The 23,833-nt window shown below is 39.2% G+C and overlaps 1 protein-coding gene across 2 annotated transcripts in view; it reads left to right on the top strand.

Moving 5' to 3' along the window:
* Nucleotides 1-606: 606 nt before the first annotated feature.
* Nucleotides 607-23,833, top strand: part of ARID4A (AT-rich interaction domain 4A) — a 50,334-nt gene continuing 27,107 nt past the window's right edge. Inside the window, exons 1-10 of one of the 2 annotated variants that reach the window (XM_064461040.1) lie at nucleotides 607-744; nucleotides 1,537-1,608; nucleotides 2,824-2,934; nucleotides 5,362-5,427; nucleotides 6,383-6,473; nucleotides 18,683-18,762; nucleotides 18,869-18,963; nucleotides 19,556-19,688; nucleotides 21,596-21,675; nucleotides 23,383-23,459. In XM_064461040.1, the coding sequence (XP_064317110.1) occupies nucleotides 1,603-1,608; nucleotides 2,824-2,934; nucleotides 5,362-5,427; nucleotides 6,383-6,473; nucleotides 18,683-18,762; nucleotides 18,869-18,963; nucleotides 19,556-19,688; nucleotides 21,596-21,675; nucleotides 23,383-23,459 (739 nt within the window). In that variant the 5' untranslated portion in view covers nucleotides 607-744; nucleotides 1,537-1,602. The remainder of the gene's footprint in view (nucleotides 745-1,536; nucleotides 1,609-2,823; nucleotides 2,935-5,361; nucleotides 5,428-6,382; nucleotides 6,474-18,682; nucleotides 18,763-18,868; nucleotides 18,964-19,555; nucleotides 19,689-21,595; nucleotides 21,676-23,382; nucleotides 23,460-23,833) is intronic. The other variant, XM_064461038.1, reaches the window with a different exon arrangement.

Raw genomic sequence — 23,833 nt, 5'->3', positions numbered from 1 at the left:
CCTCCCCCGCGAGAGAAGCACCGACCACCCCCGCTCCTTTCCCTCCCGCGGCCTAAAATGGGAAAGAGCCGCACACAAAATGGCGGCGGGAGGCCGACCGCGGCGCATGCGCTCTGCCTGCCCCGGGCCGCCGCCACCCCCGCCGCCCCCCTCCCTCCCTCTTTTCCTTCCCCGCCCCACCGCGTCTCCAAGAGACGGCTCGCACCAATCACATCGCGCTGTTCCTCTTCCCGTCCCCCGGTCGCGACCAATCACCACGGCTAGAGCTGCAGCCGAATACACCTCTTACCAATCAACAGCGAGGGGACGCTGACTTCACTTCAACCTCCACCAATCGGCCGATGCTAAGAAGGAACGCCAATCAAAAGTCTTCGTGGGTTTACCTGCCTCGACGGCTGGCCAATGCCCTCTGCCGACCGCCCTGTGACCAATGGGGGTGCTGTCCGCGGGGCCCAATCCGAATGGGGCAGAGCCCCCGGGGCGTCAGGAGGGGGCCAATGGGAGTTCAAGGAGGACAGATTCTGCTCAACAGCTTGTTATTGGGTTCGTCGCTGGTGATTCGGTGCGAGTCCGGGCTGGAGGGGGCGGGGCGGGGCCGCGCTCAGCCGCCGCCGCCGCCGCCGATCGCGGGGCTGTCGTCGTCTGGGAGGGGGCCGCGGCGCTGGGAGCGCGGCGGCGGGGCCGGGCCGGGCTGCGCGGCACGGAGGGGGAGGCGGCTTCCCCGCTTCTGCTCCGAGTTTGCAGGTAGGAGGCAGCGGGAGGGCGGGTCGGTGACCGCAACTCCGCCGCCGTCCCGGGGGAGGGGGCGCGGAGCGGGAGACATCCCCCCTTCCCTTTCCCTCACCTCACTACCCCGTGAGGGAGCGGGGATCCCGCCGCTCCTCTCACGGCGGGGACGCGGGACTCCCTTCCCCGCCGAACTCCACCCCGGCCGCCTTCCCCCCCAACCCCCCCGCCCGGGGCTGCCCCGACGCTTGGCGGCGGGGACCGACCGACCGCCCGCGCCGTCCTCCATCCTCAGCCCCTGGCCCGCCCCCGCTCCGCCTCCCCTGCCCCGGGGCCGGGGGCTGCCCGCGGCGGGGTGTCCGGGGGGGGGGGGGGAGCGGGAGGGAAGGAGAAGTCCGCCCGGCCGGAGGGTGAGGGGGGCCGGGGAGGAGGGGCCCGGCGGCGCGTCCCTCCGCGGGCCGCAGAAAGTTGCGAGGGCCGGGGAGGGGCGGGGAAGGCAGCGGCGGGCCCGGCCGGCCCCCCGGCGAGGAGCTGCCCCTGCGCTGGGGCGGTGGGTCCGTGGGTGTCCCCCCACCACCACCCCCGGCTCCTCCGCTCTGAGGCGGGGAACGGGAACGGCGGCGACGTGACACACCGAGAGGGGCCGCCGGGGCGGGAAGCGGCGGCGGGCGGCGGCCCCGGCTCCCTCGGCGGGGCTGGGGCGGGCGGAGGCTCCCGCCAGCCCGCCCTGAGCTGCCCGGGCAGCCCGGCCGCCCCCTCACGGGGGGACCGCGGGGCCGCCTTCACCCCCATCCCCTTCTTGTTTTGCAGCTTTTTCCCCTGTGCTCGCGGGGAGGAGAAGTCTTTGAGCTGGAATCCCTCAAATAACCCTTAAAGATGAAGGTAGGCTTACCGCGGAGCGGGGCACGGCTCCCTTTCCCCGCTCCCCGCCCCAGCTCGCTAGCTTTTCTGGCGATTTCATTTTTAATCGCACGTCTCGACTGAGCAACAGTAGGATAACGCTGGCCGGGGTTTCGGTGCGTGCTGCAAATCCTGTTTCTGCTCTCCGGCGGAGGTGTGGGTGAGCGAAGCTGTTATCGTCTTGCAGTAGTAGCCTGAAAATTCACAACGTCTTTTGAGTTGTTGTCCTTTGGGCTACTGTCTTTAAATGCTTCCTGTATCAGCAGCTGCTATTGCAAGTTTGCAAAACCACAGCTTTTGTCCCGCCTTAGCTGTTGCCGGTTTTTTCAGTACAAAGGCTTAACAATTGCAGTATGATTCACAAAAGAGAGAAAAACTTGGGTTTTTTTGCCTTCAGAGTTGAAGAAATAATAACAATTTTAAAAAAAAACCCATAACAGAAAAAGTTATTTAATATTCTGTGCTGATTTCCTGTCTTGCTAGACATTTTCCACGTGATAATTGTGTCCTTGTTTATCAGTTGCTACAAGCACAATAAAGTGAGATGTTGAGTAATAAACTCCAGATGAAGGAAGACACGATGAGAAATATTTCTTGCTCTTAAAATGCATGAGCAATTAAGCTTTGATAAAGGCATTTCAGGAAAGAAAAATACTAGTTAACAGCCGTTTGAATGATTACAACAAATTTCTCTAGAGGTCTCCTTTTAGTCAGCAGAAAAAAATCTTATATGTAGAAAATTATTGACTTAATTGTAAGCATTGAGATGATAGTGATCTCAAATGTTTAAAATAATCTGTGTCACTGGATTTCTTATAACTGAAAAAAGTACAACTGTCTTTTTGTGCTGCCTTTTTGCAGTTGAAATATTTGTCTTTGTATGCTGTATAGGAATGACATCAATTAATAGTTGCTCCTATATGTTATTACTCTTTCTAGAGAGTAATTAGGCTGACAAATTGGGGGGAGGAGGTGTCCAACATCACTGGTAAAACAAAACTTCCTGTAACTTGTTTGTTGGTTTCTTTTTTTTTCCTTTTAAAGAACAGTCTGATTGGAATTATGAGTAAAGACATAGTTTATCACTTAAAAGTCAATAGTTCTAAAAATTTAGATGTAAAATTAAATATATAGTGATGTAGCTGTACAAAATAAATGCAAAGAACTGATTTTTTCTTTCTTTTTCTTTCTTAATAGGCAGCAGATGAGCCTGCCTACCTGACAGTGGGAACTGATGTCAGTGCCAAGTACCGTGGTGCCTTCTGTGAGGCAAAAATTAAGACAGTGAAAAGGCTTGTGAAAGTCAAGGTAGTATGCTATGGTTGTTGCTGATTTTATGAAAGCATTTTCTTGAAAGGGCAGTCAGAGGAGGTCCTAGTCCTGAAGATTAGGAAATGTTCATCACCTCACTATGAATTTTAAAATCCCACTTGAATGTTGTTTTTCATATTTTGATGTTGGGTTTGGGGTGGTTTTTAAAAAATTTTTAGGAGGATGCTGGAACAGGAGTGAGCATTCAGAATACCTGTTCTAGCTACTTCTTTCCTAATCACAGTTGTCTTGTGTTTGTGAATGCATCCGTTTCACAGCAATCAGTTTTGATGTCAAAATAGAGGATTATGGCTCTACATGACTGATAAGGGATAAGAGCAACCTCTTCAAAAGCAAAATTTCCATTTTATTCCAGATGACGTTCTCAGTTTTATAGCTCGGAACTTAAGAGGCAGTGCCAAAATAAATCAACGTAAGAGTGAAAAAGTTGGCAATAATTAGTTTCTTAGACCAGGTTTAGAAGTGTCCAGGATACCATTTGTTAAGTTTTGAGCATCTGGCTGCTGCTGCTGCTTCTAAAACAGCATGCTTTGGCTTTAGCTGAGTTTCTACACGTGCCTAGTACTGGCACATAATATTCATCCACATTTACAGGTCTTATGCCAAAACAACCAAAAAAGAAAGTAATTTTGATGTTGCAGTATTGTTGTTAATGCTAGGGTGGGAAAACAAGAATAAAATGTAGTTAAATAAAAGTTAAGAATTCAAAGTAAATACAGATATTGTTCTTCTGCTTTGTTTTGTCAAAATCTTGCCACTTCCTACTTTCTTGTCTACTGTCCAGGATATGTAAATAAAGCATTGGTAACCCAAAACCCCCTACAAATAGAGATGAAAGCTTCTTTTTGTAACTAGACATCTAAGTTTTCTTGTGCTTTAATGCTTAGATCAAGCAGAACAAGCTATCAGCCTCTTCAGTTACATATATAGATCATATCACTTTATCAGAGTGCTTTTCATGATAAGAAAAAAACCACCACAATTCAGATCTTGGAGTCTTTTCCCCTGTTCTTAATGAGCGCTTTTAGAAATTTGTGATGTTCTTTGAAATCTGTGTTAATGAGAAGCTCTGTAGGAAACAGCATGCTGCCCTTCCTGGTCTGACAGATTTTGTATCTCTTTCTTTGGTCCGATAGAGTATTTAGACTGTAAATAGGTGTGAGTTTCTTTTTCTCAGAATCTTATGCTTTATTACTCCATGGTAAGATTTGGAAGTATACGAGGCTGTTGCGACTTGGTGGAAATTCCTGTCGCTCTATCTCAATTCTATTATAACAATTGAAGTTTTAACAAGCTAAGCCTGATATTGTAATTAAGAGCATGTAGGCGCACCCCGGCACGCTTGCCAAGAGTGCAAGGAGTCTAAAAAGCCCAGTAGTCTTTTCTTGAGTAGCAGGACAACCTGTATTCATCTCAAGGCTGATATAAAAATTTAAATAAAAGTTGCATAAACTGCATTATTAACCTGAATGTGTGTCAATACCAACGCTATTTTAGCATGCCGCTAGTGTTGTATTAATAACACAGCTACGGTGTAGATATGATTGGGGGATTACTGGGGGAGCTAGAAAACTGGACATTTTTATAGGTGGAAAGGAAGCTCTTGGAACTTTTTATTCCTGAAAAGAAATATGGATTTTCTTATTAAAGCACGGTAGGTGTTTTTGCTGTAACAAACGCCGGTGAAATAGTTAACAGTGTTGACATCTGAATATTAATCTTTTATGTTTCTAAATTGAGTCTCTGCAAACTCAGGGATTCAGATTGCAAAGGCTTACGTTCACTCTGTCTCATCAGTGTTACCTTCTCAAACATAAGACTTTAAAGGGAGAAACATATTTTACTTACACTGTAACTGATCCTTATTCTCATTACATTTGTAGAGATTCACATCTTTACCACAAAAACTTTCTCTTGCTCAAGGTAGCAGAAGTGGTTGTATTGTAGTCAGTTTGGTGATTTTTTTTTTAATACGTATTTAATAAAGTGAGCTTTTTATTTTGATTGTAGTTTAGTACTCAGTGTGTTCTTCATAAAGTGCTACAGTTGAAATAGAGAGAAAAGAAACTGCTTAATCTTCTGATCTGGAAGCCCAGTTCCAGGTATGCCCTGGATTGCACTGATATCCAGACTCATATCAAAACATATTTTCTTTGCCTTGGAATGGCTGTTTGATTTGCCCCATGCTTTAACTGTGATGTTTCACAATAAATACTAAGCATGATATTTGGGGCTTCCTGTGAGTAAAACTGTCCCTGCTGAGTGTTTTGCATTCAGTAATGTTTGAGTCTGTTTGATCGATAAAACTCTTGTTTTCCAAATTATTATAACTACAGTTCCATATGCTTTTTGTAAGCTATTAAAAATAAGATACATGTTAAAAACTTTATTAATATCTTTCAGGTGGTTCTGAAGGGGGATAATTCAACTCAATTAGTGCAAGATGACCAAGTGAAAGGACCTCTAAGAGTATGTATACTGCGTGCCTTTTTTTTTCTTTGTAATCACATAATTGATATGTAAAATTCTAAATTTTGATGCTGTTTAGGCGGGTACCTGTTCTACAGAATTTAAATTAACAGGAGGAGGCTCATTGCTTTGGATCAGGTTGATTCTGAGTAATTAGTCTTAACTCTTGTAGCATTTAGAGGCTGTTTAGGCTGCTCCATATAGTACACTCCATACGCAAACAGTTTTGCACGCGTAGTGATTTTTTTGTATCTTGTAAGACTCAAAGCTTTTTATAAGTAATCGGGAACTTGGTTATGAAGCTAAGTTCAAGCCTGTTAAACAATAATAAATTACTTCTCTAACCGCATTCTAAAATAGTTGATGTATTTTATATAAAAATTATGTGTTGGTTTGTATTTTTATATGTAACAGTTGTCTGCTAAAATACGTAGCTGCATTATAAAATGCTGACTGCAAATAGAGCTCTTTAGAGGAGATCATCTTCTTTTGTCTTTGTCTTTTCTTCAGCTACTGCAAGAACACCAGTGCATGTTGTAGGCTGCTACTGGAATTCTGATGTAGTTGTCAGTATAACAATGTTTAAAGTATAAGAAATAGTAGTAATTGCATACATGTCAGCAATAAAGTAATAATTACTTTGATTGAATATTTATTTCCAATTAGCCTTCTATTATCTCTTGTGATGATGTAAGTCATGCTGAAATTAGATGTTCCAAGTTTCTTACTGCTCTACTGTCTACTTGCAGTTTAGCCTTCGTGCATAAGGACCTTTGTTCTTACCAGCTAAGTAGCTGAATTTTACAGAGTAACATTTAGCTAAAATGAGTCTTAAAAAAAAAACAACCAAAAAACCCAAAAAGTTTGGCTTGCTGGCAGAGTTAATGCGTACGTGTGTTCCTCTCCATTATGAGAGTTTGGGATTACATGTAATCTTGAGATACTCCTTTTGCAGGTTGGTGCAATGGTTGAAACCAAAATGCCAGATGGATCCTTTCAAGAAGCTGTTATCAGCAAGTTGACAGATGCTAGTTGGTATACTGTAGGTGAGTAGCCACGTGCTTTCATTTATGGTCTCTAATCTTTGAACAATATATTTCTAATTATAGGTAATACTGTAAGTAATTGTATCTGGTACTGTAAGATCAGAGATAGATTTTGTAGGGGACTTTTTAAAGTCTTCCTGGTCTTGTTTCCTTTTCCATTTAAAATACAATAATAAGGATTTGATGTCTGGGGGGCTGTTGCAAAGGTAATTTCAGGGCTGAACAATCAAATGTCATTTGGCACAACATACATATACTGATGTTACAGTCACTCACTGGAATTCAGAATAGGTTTTTGCAAATTTTAAGACGTAAACCTAGTAATTGCACTTCTGGCTGAAAACCTGTGGCATGCAATGAATGACTGAAACACAAGGCTTCTTTCACTATACGCAATCTTGCACACAAGAAAAACATTGGTAGCACCACTGCATTCTGAAGTCATTCCTCTGTTTTGTGTAGAGTTGAGGGTCATGTTTGGTATGAAACAAGAGGAGAAAGGATTTACTTTTTTTTAAGGAAAGAATTGACGTATCACACCTGAAGAGAAAAGAGGGGACATTCACTTAGAACCTGAATAACCATTTGCTTTAAAATAATTTCTGAATAATAATTATATCTAAAGTGAAAGAGAAAACTACTTTGCTTCTCATGTTGGAGGCTCATCCACTTTTTAGTTATTGAAATAGAAACCTCAGAATTTGTGGTGGCAGCAAAATTTCAATGTTGAACAAAAATTCATTGCAAGATGAATTTCTTTATTTTGAATAATTAGAATTGCTCATTCTGTTCTCTGTAGATGTTTCTGAAAGAGCTTTAACAGTAGAATGGCAAAACCCAGTAACATTCAAGTAATACTAGATAAGCAAATAAAAACCCGCAGTATTTCAAAGAGCTTTGCAAGCACCTGTCCTTTCTTACACAACTTTCTTCTAGCAGTGGAGTGTTATACTCGCTAACAGCAGCATGGAGGGACCAAGCTCCTCTTAAATATCCTGTACGTTCTACTCTTCAGCATTGCTTTTGAGACTAGTACCTGTAAATGTAAACTGTTTGTTTCTTACCGGCTGCCTTGTATACCAAACATATTCAGCTTTACTTCATATTCTTCTGTGCTCTCTTGAGGAGTCCTCTGTCACATGAGGTGTCAATTATTTTGATTCACTAATCCTTTTTTTTAAGATATAAAGAAGATATTTTCAGTAATCCAACATTTCCATTGCAGTAGGTGAGGTTTTGTTGTCTTTGGTGGGATCAGGATAAGGCTCTCACTGCAGATAATTTGGAAGGATTTATCACTTTACAATTGTTATTGCCCGCTTTGAGTATAAGCCAGTTGACTTAACAGTTGAGAAAGCTCACTGCCCTTTGCATTCTTCTTCAAGATTATAACATTGCTGTAAAATTGTAGATTTAGCTGTAAATTCGTAATGTATGTCAGGTCAGGGAGGGAAGGCAGGATTATTTTGGTGTGCAGAAGATATTTCAAATGTACTTGGTGTAGTGCTATGATGTGACATACTCAGTGAAGAACACTGGACCTTCAACTTTGCTTTATATTGACTTGGAGGTTCACCGTTCTGATACAGAAGAGATAAGAAACACAGTCTTGCACTAATAATTTCATTATTTATGAATTAGCCTTTCCATTTTAAAACTACTACGTGTTTTAGTTTTAAAGTAGCATTTTTAGCCAATTCTGTTTGAATTTGAACCAAAAGATTTACATCAGTAAACCAACCTTACATATTCCTGCTTCAGTGATTAAAAAAGGCTTTAAATTTTTGATAAAGCATATATATTTGTCTTCTTGCACTTGTCAGGTGAACTTTAAATCCCCTGTTTTGGGGGTGAGCTTTGGGGTGGTATTTTTTCTTTTTTATTCCCCCCCACCCCCTTTTGAGCAGTACACTTCTGCCAAGTCATTTCTGATGAGCAGGTAATTTAAACAGTGAATACGGGCTCTGCATTAGTGGATTATTGGCTAGTTTTAACAAGTTGTTGAATTCTACCCAATAACGTAGGAGAGAAATCATGCATGCCATGATTTTTACTTTATACATTAATTAAAGTGCAGTTCCTCAGAAACTCAAACCAATGAATTAATGTATTGTAATTTTCTTTCCCCAAAAAACTTCTTTGATGGAATTGGGAAAATAAACTCATATGTTTGCCATATGCAAGTGTATTAAGACTTCTAGGATTTTTTAAAGATTTGGAGCTGGGAGTGTGTAGGATTTAAGTAATCTTAGAATACATATACCTATGACTATGAAAATGCGATTGTAACCCATTGGAATTGTATTTAGATCTTAGGAACATTTTTGTGAGTTGTCTGTGGCAGTGTGCTTATTGGTGTTGAAAGCACAGGTAACATTGACCAAAGTGTCATGAAGTGTGTGTCATCTAAAAAATGGTTATTTTACTTTTAAAACTGGGGAAGTGTTATAGGTTGAGCACAGAAACGCTGAGGTGTGAAAAATAAGCCTTACCTTTTGCCTGCTGCTTCCATTGTACCTCTGTGGAAAGTTTTGGATAGATAATCAGGTGTCTGTTTATGTTGCTGTGAAGCAAACAGAGGTGCCTTGGTTCCTTTTTAATAGGTGGTGGGCCGTGCTACTTGGCAGTCTTATTGACCGATTCAGTCAAAGGTAGAGAGTTGAGAGGGAAGTGGATTAAACAGCCTTCAGGTTTCTAGAATGCCTTCCCGAATGCAGTCAGGCTTGAGTTGGAAAGCAAAAGGGAAAGTTTGTGTTTCAGTAGTACGCGCTTTTCCTGTACTTTTTATTTTCTGTCTTATGTAGCATCTCTTTCTCAGTGATCTAAAAGTAGACTGATACAGCTAGGGAAACGAGTAATATATACAGACAAACATTTTCAAAGCGTTAACTACAAAAATCTAAAAAATCCACCAAAACAAATCATATGCACGCCTAGCGAGAAGTAATGATGTTCACTTTTGCAAATCAGGTTCTCTCTTCTAGATCTAAAGAAGAAAAAAAAGTTGCTTGGAACAACTTTGCTCTGTTCAATAGGGTGAGCCAGCAGAAATGCTATGTTGAATTTGCTGTAGTGGGCTACTTTGCCACCAACATAATGGAAGAGCTGCGGTGATGATCAGTTAGTCTATTTTAACACTATCTCCTGTCTATTAGTGATGCTTGTGTACCCAAAATAAACAAGGAATTATTTTTCTTGTAGCTGCCACGGAATCACTTTTTGACCTATTTTTACCTAATAACACCTATAGCCATTTAGTCATATTGAAATTTTCAGCTGTGATTTGGAAATACTTTTGAAATTACCTTTGAAATTCAACCTTTCAGTATAAGTAGGTGAAGAAGCAAAAGCTGTTTGGAGCAAAAGTTTAACAATGTCTGGAAAGTACCATTGCACAAGTCAGCCCTCTCATCTGCTCAACTGAATTTAGAGTGGGGTGACAGTAAGAGCGCTTTAAGTTCTTCGGGTAACAAATGGCTCAGTTGGATGTTAAATGCAATTATTTAAAATTAACTTACTTAATTTGCAAATTCTAAAGTGCTGCATTGATGCTTTTGAAGTGCTGAATATATTGCTAGGTGATAATTGCATAGCATTAGAATGGTCTATCGGATCTGCTTTCAGCTGAGCCATGTTTCAATTATGGCTTCCTTAGCCTACCATCCACCTGACTCTCTGTTAACATGTAAAATGCTTCAGGTAAATACTGAAACAATATCTGAAATAATTTAAAAAAAAAAAAAAAAGAAAAAAGAAAAAGAAACCACAACCCAGACCACACCTTACAAAGCACATAATTGTATTTTCCTTTTTTCACATTTTCTCTGGAATCTTAGATGCATTACCAGAATTTCAGAAAACAGAAATCCTTATGTAAATCTTCTTTAGGGAGGCACTTTTGCATCACTCCTGTACAGAACTAAAAGCGATGTAATGTCTATATAAAAGCAAGAAACAGTATTTCAATTGAGCAAGCATCCGAAGAGTTGCTGTTTTTATTTATGTTTTGTTTTTATTTACTCTTTTATTGCCCCATCAAAATGAAACCGTCGTCCCGCTCTTGACAAAACTCAGGTCAATAATATGCATGTGCTTAGGTCTCCTTTAAGCGTATGTAGTTTAACTGTATCTACAACTTCAAACAAAAGAAAAAAAACAGAACAAACACATTGAGCCTTGTATTTTGCTAGATAAAATCGCGGAAAAGTTGTTTTTTTAGGAGAGAAAGAGAAAACACGTATTAACTTTCAGTAATTTTTCCTCTGAAATGAGTAGGAAATAGGGAGAAAAAAACCCCCAAAACAGTGAGAGGCATTTGCAGTTTCTAGCAGACCTTGCTGTCAACAGTAGGGCTTTGTACTGTTTAGAGTGAAAGGTAGCATGAATCTTTATTTTTTGAGAACTATGGCTTTCAAGCTTCATCCAGAGCTTTTATGTAAGGGAAGATGCATCTTTTCTCCTTTTAGAAGTTATAATGAAATGGCAGAATATTTTAACGTGAATAGTAAATAATTTATTTTTCTCATTCTTTTCAATACTGCGTGAGTCTACAAAGCAGAGTTTTTCCATTTTGGCTCTAGTATGGTGTTGTACATCATCATGGCCCAACTTTGGCTGTGCTGTAAGCCAGACACCTGTGGCTGGCTTCTGAGACACCTGTGAGCCCCATACCTCTGCTTGTGCTGCTCTATGGCCTCATGTGGTGGTAGCTTCCACTCTGGCAGTTTGTAGGGAACGCTGACTGAGCGTGCGCTGGGAGGAGTGAGATACCTGACTGCAAGTGAAGTTTTGGGTGCTCTGCTTGAGTTGTTCCAGAAATGAAGCATAGCCTCAGCCACTGGTTTCTTCACTCTGGAGTACTGCATTTAAGAGGGCAGGTGACAGAAATGAAAGGTATTAAGTATTTGGTTCTAGTCCTCTTTCCTGTTGCATGGGGTTTGAAAATTCCAGTTTATAATTCTTAGAATGTTTATCAGAAAATGAACCAGCAGTGATGTCCAAGGACCTTCAGGAGCAGGGCTGTGAACAGGAGCTATTTATAGTCACTTTTTCCTATTGTAAAAAAGCTTTTCCTCTTCTGATGCTGTGAGGAGATATCTGTACCAACAGGAAAAATTGTCTTGTCCTGGCTCCACTACAACTTTAAGCTCCCAACATGTCCTGTTCCTGCATGGAGGGTGATAAAAGCTATCAGTGCCACCACAGTCAGTTGATCTCATCCATGCCAAAGGCTTGTCAGTTTGTCTCTTTATAAATTCAACAGCACACATTTTGTGGTATGTGCAAGGCACTAGTCACGTTTGTGGCTGGTTTGACCAGTTCTTCCCAGCATCCTGTTGAGTTCTACATCCCAGAAGCATCACTTCATCTTCTGGCTGTGCATTTGTCATCCAGGAATCCAAAACCACAAAGGTGGCAGGGGAACTGTACACCTGTCCCCACTTTGCTGGTGCTGTGTACTACCCTGACCCACCATAAATTTGTTCTTTTCGTTTTCAAAGTGTTGCTTGGGTGGATTCTGAGGAGACCCTGAATTTGCCTGGAGTCCTTCCTTATTGTTGTATAAGTGCACCTGTGGCACATAGAAGCTGTGCAATCCCTGTGTCGGTTGTTTTCTGGAGAATCTAGAAAAAAGCAATAGCACCGCATTTTGCACTTAAGTGTGGGTAGGCAACGGGCAGGTGGAGGAGCAGGCGTGGTGGCGAAAAAGTGTTTTAACTGAACCTTGTTACAAATCAACTGCATAGAGCCTTCGGTTATAAAACCGCCTTTGTTACAATGTGGATTGAGTGTTAAATAAAAAGTTGTGTACCAACAATACTGTAGGGAAAGCAGTATTTCTGTCATCTCTTTATATATAACAATAGTAAGATTACTGTAACATCTCAGAAAAAGCAGTTTCAGTAGGTTTTTGTTCGTAAGGTGATAGTCTTCTGTAAGTAGACTCAAAGGTCGCAAGTCTGTGTTTTCAATGATGTTTCATATACGTTTCTGTAGAGGAACTGAAGCTCATTTAATATTCTGGTTTTTTTCTTTTTTTTTTCTTGTTTTTTAAAATTGAGTTCTGTAGCCTCTCCAGTAGCACAATACACCGCAGTATCATGCTCTTAATCTCTCTTACAGTGATGAATTGGTAGTTAGTACAGACCATGTCTACGAGGTCATTCAACAAGTACTGCATGACTCTTGGTACTTGCTCTATTGTTGCTGCAGCTGAAAAACAAAAGTCTGCAAAAGTTGCCTCCATTCCTCGAGACATTCATAGGTAGCATCTCTGATAGTTCCCAAATTACTACTTTGTCAGGCAGCTAGTGGAAAGAATTAAGTGTGCATAATGAGACTGGATCAGTTTTTACTTGTTGGTACGTAATTTCGTTGTCTCAGTAGATTTAAAAGTTTCTGAATGGGATGAAGAGTGAGAAAATACACTGCATATTCTGTGCAGTATAGAATATCTCCTCCTTTGGGCAGCAACAGTAACATAATTTTTTGAAGTTAGCAAGCAGATGCAGCCTTGAGGGTTGTTTTTCCTATTCGCTTGTCTATTACAGGACTGTCTTGTTCTGGTAAAACTGATTGTTCTGTGTAAGTAATATGGTAACTACTATGAGGATGTTATTGCTACTGTCCTGCTATGTTCTTCTTTTTTTTATTTTTGAAATATTAGGGATGTTTATAAACAAGATGTAGTTAAACTGATCTGCAATATTTTGTGGCAAGTTTCTTCACAGTTCCTAAAAATTATTTTGATTAGTCGACCTGCTAGTATTTCTTCTATAAGTAAATGAGAACCGATGTTGAGGCAGTGTTTTTGTGAGGACAGGGTTAGTATTATTTTTGTTAACGGCACATATTGGCCTGCTACAGACAGGGAATGGAAGATACCTGCTCATCAGCTGTGAGTTGAAAGTTGCGCTGTTTAATGAATTCGTGAGCTACCCAACTTTTAATAAAGAGATTTTTTTTCTAATTTTTGGGATGTATCATGTTGATTCCCACTGGGAAGCTTTGTTTTTGTTTTTCTGTCATAGCTTTGGTTTGCCTAGGCTTCCAGAAACAGGAGAAAAAAATCAATTCTGTTTCTTTCCTGTTATTATCAACAAGGGGGGGTGCAGCAAAATTCTGAAAATTTCCATCTTATTTCCACTGATTAAATATGCTCTATGTGGAGTATATTGAACTCCATCCGTGGGACTAGAAACAAGCATTACAACAGACGCTGTTCCTCCAGGTTCTGCTGCTTAGTCATCTTTTTTTTCCCATTCTGTCAGTGTTCGTCATAAAGCAACACATTTGCAAGAAAGGCCTCTGGCCAGCAGAAATGTAGCTTTTCTTTCTGTCATTCCTACATTCTTATATTGACTCCTAAATCGTAGATAGAGGTTCCTGGCTAGCATGTATCATTCTTTTTCCAGATGTATTTACTGAAGTAGTCAGCTGGTACACCCTGTTTCCCCCACAAGTACATGCTCACTACAAGATTAGGTAATGGTCGTACTTAAAGGGCTTCTGCTTTTTCATACTTGCTTCTTTGGAAGGACAGGATTTTAAGTTCCTCTTCTAAGATAAAAGATGTGTTTACAGTGCCACGGTATTTAATGACCACATTACATGCATATGGGGAGATACTTCCCTCTGTTCTGTTCTGTTCCCTTTCCTCCTTAACACAACTGATGCTGTTCAGTAAATTCTTTCTTATGGAATACAAACTCTAGAATTTCTGCTGTTGGAGAATTTGCAGTTGTAACAATAACCTATTTAAGGAATGATAAATTAATATAAGCTATTTGACACTAATTTAACAGCTTTTAATTTGTCTGTTTGTTAGTACTAGGCATTTTACCTAGAGTTAAACAGTCCTACTTCTGGGTGAGGTTAAAAAGAAGAATGAATTTGCAGCTTAGAGCATATTCTAAGAGTGTATTAAGTTCTTCTGACGTGACTTCTGTCATTCTATTGAAGTATCGCATAGCCAAAAAGCGTGCCATCTGCCCTGCTGCTTATAGTTACGCAACCCTTAATATATGATACTGTACATTGAAAAGACATTCTGTTAAAGCCTCTAGGCTTTAACAGTCATGCATAGGGTGGCAGTAATATGAGCGGTACTTTTGCTGAAGTAGATTTTTCCTTAGAGTGAGATGGAAACCACAAGGCCTACTTAGTTTAGGAAAGGTACATATTTCTAAAGGTGCTGAGACTATCAATGTGTGTTGCTGATTACCCTTTTAATAAGGCACAAACAAGTATTTTCCCTAGAGGAGAAGCAAGTTTAAAGTAGTCACAATTAGAAAATATTTCATGCATTGTAATTGCTTTGAGAGACTGCTTACTTGGTCCCACTTCAGTAATTCAAATATTTGATATTTTTGTATGAAAAGTGGTGCTGTTCTTTCTCTATTGACACTTTATAAAGTGATCACTAATTTAGCTACGGAAATCTTTCTTCCTATGCTGTTCTGTTATGCACTTCGTTGTTCTGCAAAGTTGTTCTGCTCTGAGTTGTGCAGCTAGGCTGTCAGCTGTGGGTGCTGTCGCACATGCCCAGAACATAAAGTATTGTAGAATGAGCAGACAATTTCTTACATACCTAAAAACTCTTACGTGTAAAAGAAAGTTTCAGTTTATGCTTGAAGCAGATAAATGACTTTGAAAGACTAAAAATATTAGTGACTTCTGTTTCTGCCCCTCATGGTCCTTCTACCTCTGCCCCTACTGGTCCCCATCAAGACAGAAAATTAAATGTAACCGTCACTTTCCTAGTAATAATTTCAAAAAGGCAAAGTCTTTTTAAGTAATGATAATGCTATGGTATTCCCTTCTATATAACACCACCTAGTTTTTGTTATTGGGAATTCTATTCTAATTGACTAAAGGCATTTTCTGTACTGAGCTGGTGATGTCTGTAGGGATAGCCACACACAGACTTGATAAAAATCCTCTAGTTTTGTCATTTGTTTGTATGTATATATTTACACATATTTATATGAGTCTTTCAGGCATTGGATATGTTGACTTTATGCATTCTTTTAACCTGAATGTGAGGGGCGAGGGGGACAGAAATTTCAGTCCTGGAAGAAAATGACCAAGGCAAAATGGAGCATATTGGGCTCAATTACTTCGAAGGTATCACATACTTTTACACTCTGCCGTGCATTTCCTTTACCCTGGGCAAGTCACTCTCACATGGCTGCTGAACAGAGACGCTTTTCTACATTGTCATTTAACAGTTATGCCAATTCCTTCGCCTGCTGCAGTTCAGGAAGGAGGTCTGAGAATTTGTGCTTCTCTGCCGCGCTTTCCTGAAGCTGTGTGATAACTGCCTCTCGTATGAAAGTACATACCCCATCCTTTTGGAAAGAGTGTCTTTCCTTTTTGGGATGGGGTTTCAAAAGGGGCTTTGAAGGGTTTTTTTTGTTTTCTTTTTTGTAGTTCACCTGTTTTGGTTCTGGAAAACGTAGAGTGGCCTATCACTTTTTCCCCTGTATGGCAAGGGACAAGCAATTTCTGTAGAACAGGCCACTTCTGTACCTTCAACTAGAGAGAACAGAGAAATGGCAGAAAAAGGCTTGTAGGAAGAGGTAGACTTGCCTTCATTCAGGTATGAGATGGGGAATAGGACTGAAATCATGAGTGCCAAGCTCTGAAAGCATACTTATGCTTTCATTGTCTGGGTCTGAGGGGTGATTAGGAAAACTTAATTATTCAGCATTAATTGTTTTTTCTTCCATGTGGTATTGTCCATGGAAGTGAAATATACATTTATGAAACTGACGCTTCTGCAGTTAAAATTACATTTTGCAATCTATAATTGCCTCATATTGGTTGAGAATATCTAATTATGTGACTTTCAAACTTTTAAGTTAACTTGCCTGTTCATTGTAATTGGGGAAAGCAGAATACCTCACACAATTCTTAATTGCCATCATTTCCTTATGTGTCCTAATTTAAGTACAGTTTAGTATGTTTTACCAATGTATTTTAGTTAACAGTGTTAATAAGATTTTATCTTTTAGGGATGAAAAAATGGTATATGTCATCTGGTTTATGATTGGTTTGCTTGATTTCTTCCTCTACTATACTAGTTTTAATTAAATAGGTAGAGCTTCCAGGAATTGGGGATAAATTAGAGTGATTTTTTTTTTTTCTTTACTGTCAAGTACCAGGTTCTGTTTGCTTGTAACTCATAAAGTTACCTGTTTGGTAAAGCCATTTATCCCTTAAAATGATTATTTGTAAAGAATCAGTACTTTGACTTTAGTTCTGAATGTGTTTGGCAGAGGGTAGTGATGATAATCTGCTTTTAAGTCTCTCCGGAGTGTTGAGAAATGGCACACACTGTAGGATGCACAGAACATTTAGGAAACAAAAAAAAAAACCTCAGCCAGCCAAACCACCCTAAAACTTAAAATATGGCAATGAAATATTGCTGTCAGAGCGTACAGAGAGCTGGTGAGTGACACATTTGGGTGGGTAATGAAACTTAAACTTCAGAGGGGTGGCACGGATGGGTTTTTTTTATTTATGTAAACCTGTGACAACACTGAACTTCAGAATTATTTTGAGTGCTTTGGTCTTTGCACTTTGCTGGTCAGAGCGTGCCGATGCTGACTTAGTGACGCAGGGGGAAGAGCTCATGCTGTGTTTTCCCAGTTCATGTGCAGTGTCACGTGGTGGCTTCCTTGAGCAGTAAGCTAAACCAGAGGATTTTGAGAGAAAGATGCTGATGTTGGGGTTGATGGGTCTTACTGGTATTTGTATTTTTTAAAGCTTTGAAAGTATTATTAAGTAGTATAGCTCATTAGGCATATACGTACCTGCTGTTCTTAAAATATTAGGTTTTTGGAAGGGGAAAAGTTAGTTGCTGTGTGCATACAAGTATTAAGCTATTCAGGTAATTCAGTAGTGGAGCGTACCACAGCAGTATCTCTACTTTGAAGATGGAGGAACCTTAAAGCTTATCTTAGCAAGCTTAATTAAATTTGTATTAATACCTTTTTATATAGTTATTTTGCAGTAGTATTGCAGTCTGTGGTTTTAATGTAAGATTATGAGAATGTGACACTTCTATTTGGTTATTTGACAGATAAGTGCTTTTCTTGGTGCAACCAACTTGTGTTTTTGCTAAAAGTCACATATGTTAGATAACCATGCTAGCTCAAGAGTTTTTTGGGGTTTTTTTAGTTCAAATATGCCAAAATTATACTGATATGCACAACACTCTTGAAACTTTTTTTAAGTTCACTACTGGACAAAGTATGTTTCAAGTAGTGTAATTATAGAGTAGTGTTCTGCACTTTGACCCATACAAATAAACTTTTACCTTACTGGAATGCCAGACTGCAGCCACCTGGTCTCTGCTCTTTGAGAAGGGCCTGTTCGCATGGCTCAGACAGTGGGATCTGAACCAGTTGTGGGGGGTGCAACTAGTAACTTTTCTTTCCTTCTCTTCAAGGAATTTTTTGTGGAAAGGTTTTATTTAAACTGACTAATGAGCAGATCTTTCTCAGGCAAAGCTTGCAATAGCCTTGTAGCATTCTAGTCATCTTCAGCTGCCTATTGATGGAAACTGATGGAACTTCGCTGTCACTTATACATGAGTTTTAAGAGAACAGGATGGCTACTAAGTATTTTTAATAAATTGGTCAGACTGACAGTTGCAAGTTTCCAGTACTCCCAGTCTGTTGGTAGCACAGTATTGATAATGTAGCAAAAACTATCACACACTTGTTTTTCTTTGCATTCGTCTTTTTGTGGCGTTGTCTGTAGCAAGAGAGAGGATTAAAAGGTAGCGTAAGTAAGGAATAAATGGATAGCTCAAAGGGAAGAAAGCAACAACCCCCCCCCAAAACCAAACAAAACCCTAAGATTGTTAGGTAGTAATAACAGGTATGCAGCCAGTACCTGTGGTTTGAAATCTGTAGTGTATTGATAAGAAGGATGTCTGAATTAGACTAAGACTATTGCATCAGAAAGACTTACTTTATACTAGCTTGAATCTCTGTGTGAAAATGTTACCTGTTAGACTGGATCTTGAATACCACCCTCCCATTTTGCTTCTGAATGAATGTAACGTTTAAATGGAGGTCTTGGAAATCATGTTTTAGAGAACATTCTAAAATTGTGAGATAAATGGTAGACTTGTTTTGTCAGCTTGGGAAGGAGATCTGATCATCTTGTGCCAATGTGTTTTCCTGGTTTCATATTAGTTTTTGATGATGGTGATGAAAGGACCTTGAGACGAACTTCGTTATGCTTGAAGGGAGAAAGGCACTTTGCAGAGAGTGAGGTAAGACAATGATGGACATGCAATGAAAACCAGGTAATTAATTTATGGGTTTTTTTATAATAAGAAGAAATTGCAAACTAATTTTGCTTCCTATTGTTCCATGTAGACGCTTGATCAACTGCCACTAACTAATCCAGAGCACTTTGGAACTCCAGTTATTGGGAAGAAATCTAACAGAGGAAGAAGATCATCTCTTCCCGTGTGAGTTTTGATAATGCTCTATTGCTTTCCTTTCCTTTAGTATCCTTTGCTAAAACTGAAGTGGTACCATTGAAGCTCATTGAATCCTCTCATGGGAGCTGTGTACACAGCTTATGGACTTAAGTAATTCAGTTCACGCAGACGCGTTCATATGTTAGCAGTGTTATGAAATTGATGGGGTTTTTTGCTTGTAGTAGCCTTAAGAATGTTTATGCTTCTTTCATATAATAGGAACTCGTGTCAGGAAGTGTAGGATTCTTTGTACTGCACAAAGTAGGAAAAAAAGGTGCTGTTAAATTTCTGGGGGAGAGACCATTTCTTTGTTTCATGTGTGTGCACAATCAGATCCTGATTTATGTCTCCAATTTCAACATGACACTTGTAAAATAGTACTACTTGGACAGAATTTCTACAAAATTCCATTTACTAAGTAAGTGCACTTAATATTTAAGTGTGTTTCAAGCAATTACAGCTCTTAAAATTCTATTTTTGTTTTTGAAGCTTTGCAGAACAGGAAGCAAGATCTGGTTGTGAGCTGTATTTGCTTTCAGATATTAACTTCAGACAAAAACTTTATGTTTTGATAATTTAGTACTGAAGATGAAAAGGAAGAAGAAAGTAGTGAAGAGGAGGATGAAGATAAAAGGCGTCTCAACGATGAATTGCTTGGCAAAGTTGTGAGTGTGACTTGTAATTCTGAGAAGGCAGACTGGTATCCAGCTTTGGTAAGTTGCTTAAGACGTTGACACCTCTAGTGTCATTCTCTGATATCTTTTTAGACAAGAGTGTCATCTGACTTGTTGTACTCTTCATGTTGGGGTTTTCCTGGATGAGATGGTTTTACAGCAAAGTTGCGAGTGTAGTCAGGCTAAGGTCTGCTGCCCATATTAGCTAAAAATAAAAATATTATGCAGTATCTCTGAAGAGTAGGAGAGCAAAGAGTAATGTTTCTGTGTAAGTTACAGTTTTATGGCTCTTAGGTCTTTGAAAACTGCACATGAAATGATTAGCACATAACAATATTTATCTTCTAAAAATAAGATACATTAGGACTTGCGCTCCCAGGCGTTTTAAGAGCAACTAGATTTATGAATTTTAATTGCAGTGGAGTGTTTATCTTTTTGTACTTAATGATCGCCTTTTTCCTTCAACTTTCAACTTTGTGAAATACTAGTTCCTTTCATGCTTGCATTTATATAAAGGACTGGCTACTCTAACAGCAGAGGTTGGTTGTTACTTTTATTTGGCTGTCAGTGTAGGATGTAGCTGTTCATTGCCATTGCTGGTAATAAAATATACATTAAATAAATTGAAGTACAAGCAGACTTGTACTGTAAAGGTAGACACTTTACAGATTCTTCATACACACAGAAAAGTTTACAGATGCATATTAAAAGTTGCTTTCTCTAGTAAACTTTTCGGTATTGTCAGACAAGCTGCATATGCACTTCTGTCAGTCATCAGAGACGTGTTTGTTTAAAAACAAATTATTCGGAGCATTAAACATGCAGGTTTGGTTCACTAAGTTTTGCATATTTTATTTAGTTAACTGTATATTCTCTAGTCCTTTATTTTGAGTTTTCATGGTTAGCTGGGACGAGATCAGCTGTTTCAATCTTCTAACTTAGTTTACTATTTTATTCCCCTGCATGAATCCAGGATCAAAAGGTAACTAACTACACAGGCCAGTTGTCTTCCCTTCCTTGAAAGAGTGTTATGCTGTAATGTAGGGTGAATAGCTGATACCGACTTACCCAGCTGGATGTATCTTACTTTAAAATGCAAACTGTGGTATTGCTGTGCATGTTCAGACTGTTGTATATCCCTTTACTAACAGCAGGTTTTAACTCAACACGGTTCTAACTAGGGAATTAAGTTACTGGAGGCCATCTATGTGCCTGTTCTGTTCTCTGCTACCTGAGAAATAGGAATGCCTTATCTTGATTTTTCGGGGAAAAATTCTGATTCATCTGAACGGGGTGACACAGCTTCCACTGAGTCCTGGTAGATCCACAAGTTCATCTGCATTTGACATTTGCTGTCTGTATGTGGTCTAGAGCAAAGCATAAACTTATCCTGTTTGTGACAATACAAATACTGAAGATGCATTTTTATCACCTTTTTAGACTTTTAGAGAGGATACTGCCGTGGATGGATGTGCTGGATTCCACAGTAATTGCACCTCAAAAATAAAAAAAACCCCAAACCAAAAACTACTTACCTCTTTTGAATGCCAAAGATCAGAAGCTGGTATAAAATAAGTGGGCCTGTGATTTTTTAAATAGAGGCTTTAAACAAGTTTTGTATGGACAAGGATAAAAAGCAGAGTGAATAAACAGAATCTCATGAAGTCACCCCAGTAGAGTAGTTTTTGAGTTTACAAATGAAATTACAAACTTTTCTGGCTTGTACGTAGCATATAGAGTTAAAAGTTTGAGATAAACTGCTTTTTGAAATTTGTCATTGTTGGCCTTGGTAATATAAACGGGAGTAGGTTTCTTTTCTCAGAACTGGAAATTATAATAGAAGAAACAGGAAAACTGCTGTTTTCCTGCTGTCTATCTTTCTTTCCTTTCAAGATCGGCTTTTTTTTCTTTTCCCCTTAAAAAAAGTGTTTTATTTGAAACTTCAGGTTGTGTCTCCCAGCTGTAATGATGACGTCACAGTGAAAAAGGACCAGTGTTTAGTTCGATCATTTGCAGATTCCAAATTGTAAGTAAAACTTACTTTCATTAGATGTATATGGGAGAAAAATGCGAAACTAATTACACATTGCTTCTGAAGAAGTTGTTTCCTCCAAAAGGAAAGGGTACAATTTTGTGTATTGTTGGTTGTCCACGTTTGTCATTCATAGTCCATTTCCAGCCAACTTCTCCTGTGGTTACTCACCCACCTTTACACTGTGTGTACAGGCAGAGTTCATTGGATTAGTAAAGTTCCTGGTGTTTCTTCATTTTAAAAAAATGAAGAACTTTGGAAAAAAACAGGTGTTAACACTTCAGATTATTCCTGCTCTTTGAAGTGTGAGTTTTGGTTCTAATTATTTCCCTTAATCTCTTAATTATTACGTCTTTATGGGTGTCTGTTGTAGAAGTTTGGATATCTGATTGACTTATTACCTCCAGTGCCCAGATGTCCATGGTAGTTTACAAAGTTTAAAGGTGTTTAATCTACTTTTTTAATTAAAAAGTGATTGTAAAGTAACTGTTTAATTAAAATCTTTACAGAATCTGAACGAAGATTCCTGCGAAAATAAAGAAAAGGTCCTCTTAGTCCATTCTTCCCTGCCCGCCCCCCCCCCCCCCCGCCCCAAAGGGGGAAGGGAAGAGGGGAAGAGAGAGAGATGTGTGTCTTACTTAAGGAATAATATATTCAAAAGAATACAACTGTTTCTTAAAGCTGTTTCCCTGTATTTCTCTTGATCCTTACTTGTAATGCATCTGTCTCAACATATTGTAACTAAGAACTTCCTTGCCAAAGGCCAGCTGTCATCCCTCTTTCTTTCAAAGTGAAAAATTTGTGATTTTTTTTTAATAGCCAGGATTATGAGTAGGGTGCGAGTACTTTCAAGTAACTGAAGACTTAAATCATTTTGGCCTCTTAATGTAGACATGTATGATCAGCCTTCTTAGATAAGTCTGGTTCTTTATGTACTGAAGGTAGAATGTTATTGGAAAAGCATGCAGACTTGCTCTGTTTTACTTTTTTTTTCCCCATAGTATTATGGCTTTAACTTCAGAAAATGGCGGCCTCCAATTCCTGAGGTTTTACTCCAGTTTTTCTGAAATAATGAAAGAAGAAAAAAAATCTTATTATAATAACTCACTTGTAAGGCTTTCCTTGCAGGTTGGTTAGCATTTCTATTGTAGTAATTCAGTAACTGAATAGTCAGTGTGACTTTAGAACAGAGCAACTTCCATATATTTTGTTGTGAGAACACTTTGGTAATTTAAAAATAAAAATCACTATGTGAATTTGGCTTCACTGTTCTGTGCTAGTAGAAATGCATTTTGAAAATAGAGGGCTTGTTTCTTTCTTAGCTAGATTGCTGGTTTAGGTAGCAACTGTTGATTGGTGTGAATATTTTCAATTTAGAAAATGTTTTTGCTGATGTACAGTATGTTACCTTTGCACATTTGTACAGGTTTAACATTTAAAGTAAAGAATATTTGTGAACTTTCTTAATTATTTAATTACAAGGGTTCTTTCAGTGTCTGAATCTCAAAGATTGGAAGCTTACTCTGGTTTTGAGTCTTGTATTAGGAACTACAATAACAAATGCCTTATGCATTTAGTTGTTAAAAAGAACCTTGAAATTGAATGATAAATCCTGAAAACTGTAGAAATTGCTGTTTTTCTAAGTGAAATGCTTGCTTTACTGTGATTTTAAAATAATAAAAAAACCTTATTCTTTTTCAGTTATTCAGTAGCAAGAAAAGACATTAAAGAACTAGATGTTCAAAACGTACCAAAATCTGAGTCCTCTCCTAAAAAAGGTAAATTAGAATAAATTCTAGATGTTTAAAAAAGGTAATCTTGTGCCATAGTACTTTTAACTTGCAGATAAATGATGGTCTGTTGATTTCTGCTAATTGCTCTTGGATATTTTGCAAACAATTTTAAATGTGATAACTTTGAGAAACTTTTGATATAGCTGCCAATATTATTAAAATAGCACCTAGTAGAAGTGGTTTTTATTTGATTTTTATTTCCTTCTTTTGATCCACTCCAAATGCACCGAAAGTGAATAGAATATTTTCAAGGCAGAGTATCTGAAATGTCCTTGAACAATGGAATATATAGTTACCTTTCCTACAACCAAAGTTTTGTGCTATTGCTCAAAATTCTACATTAAAAATACCCAGACAGC

This window comes from Phalacrocorax carbo, chromosome 9 (genome assembly GCF_963921805.1).
Source record: "Phalacrocorax carbo chromosome 9, bPhaCar2.1, whole genome shotgun sequence".
Taxonomy (NCBI): Eukaryota; Metazoa; Chordata; class Aves; order Suliformes; family Phalacrocoracidae; genus Phalacrocorax; species Phalacrocorax carbo.
This window is presented reverse-complemented; position numbering and strand designations above follow the sequence as displayed.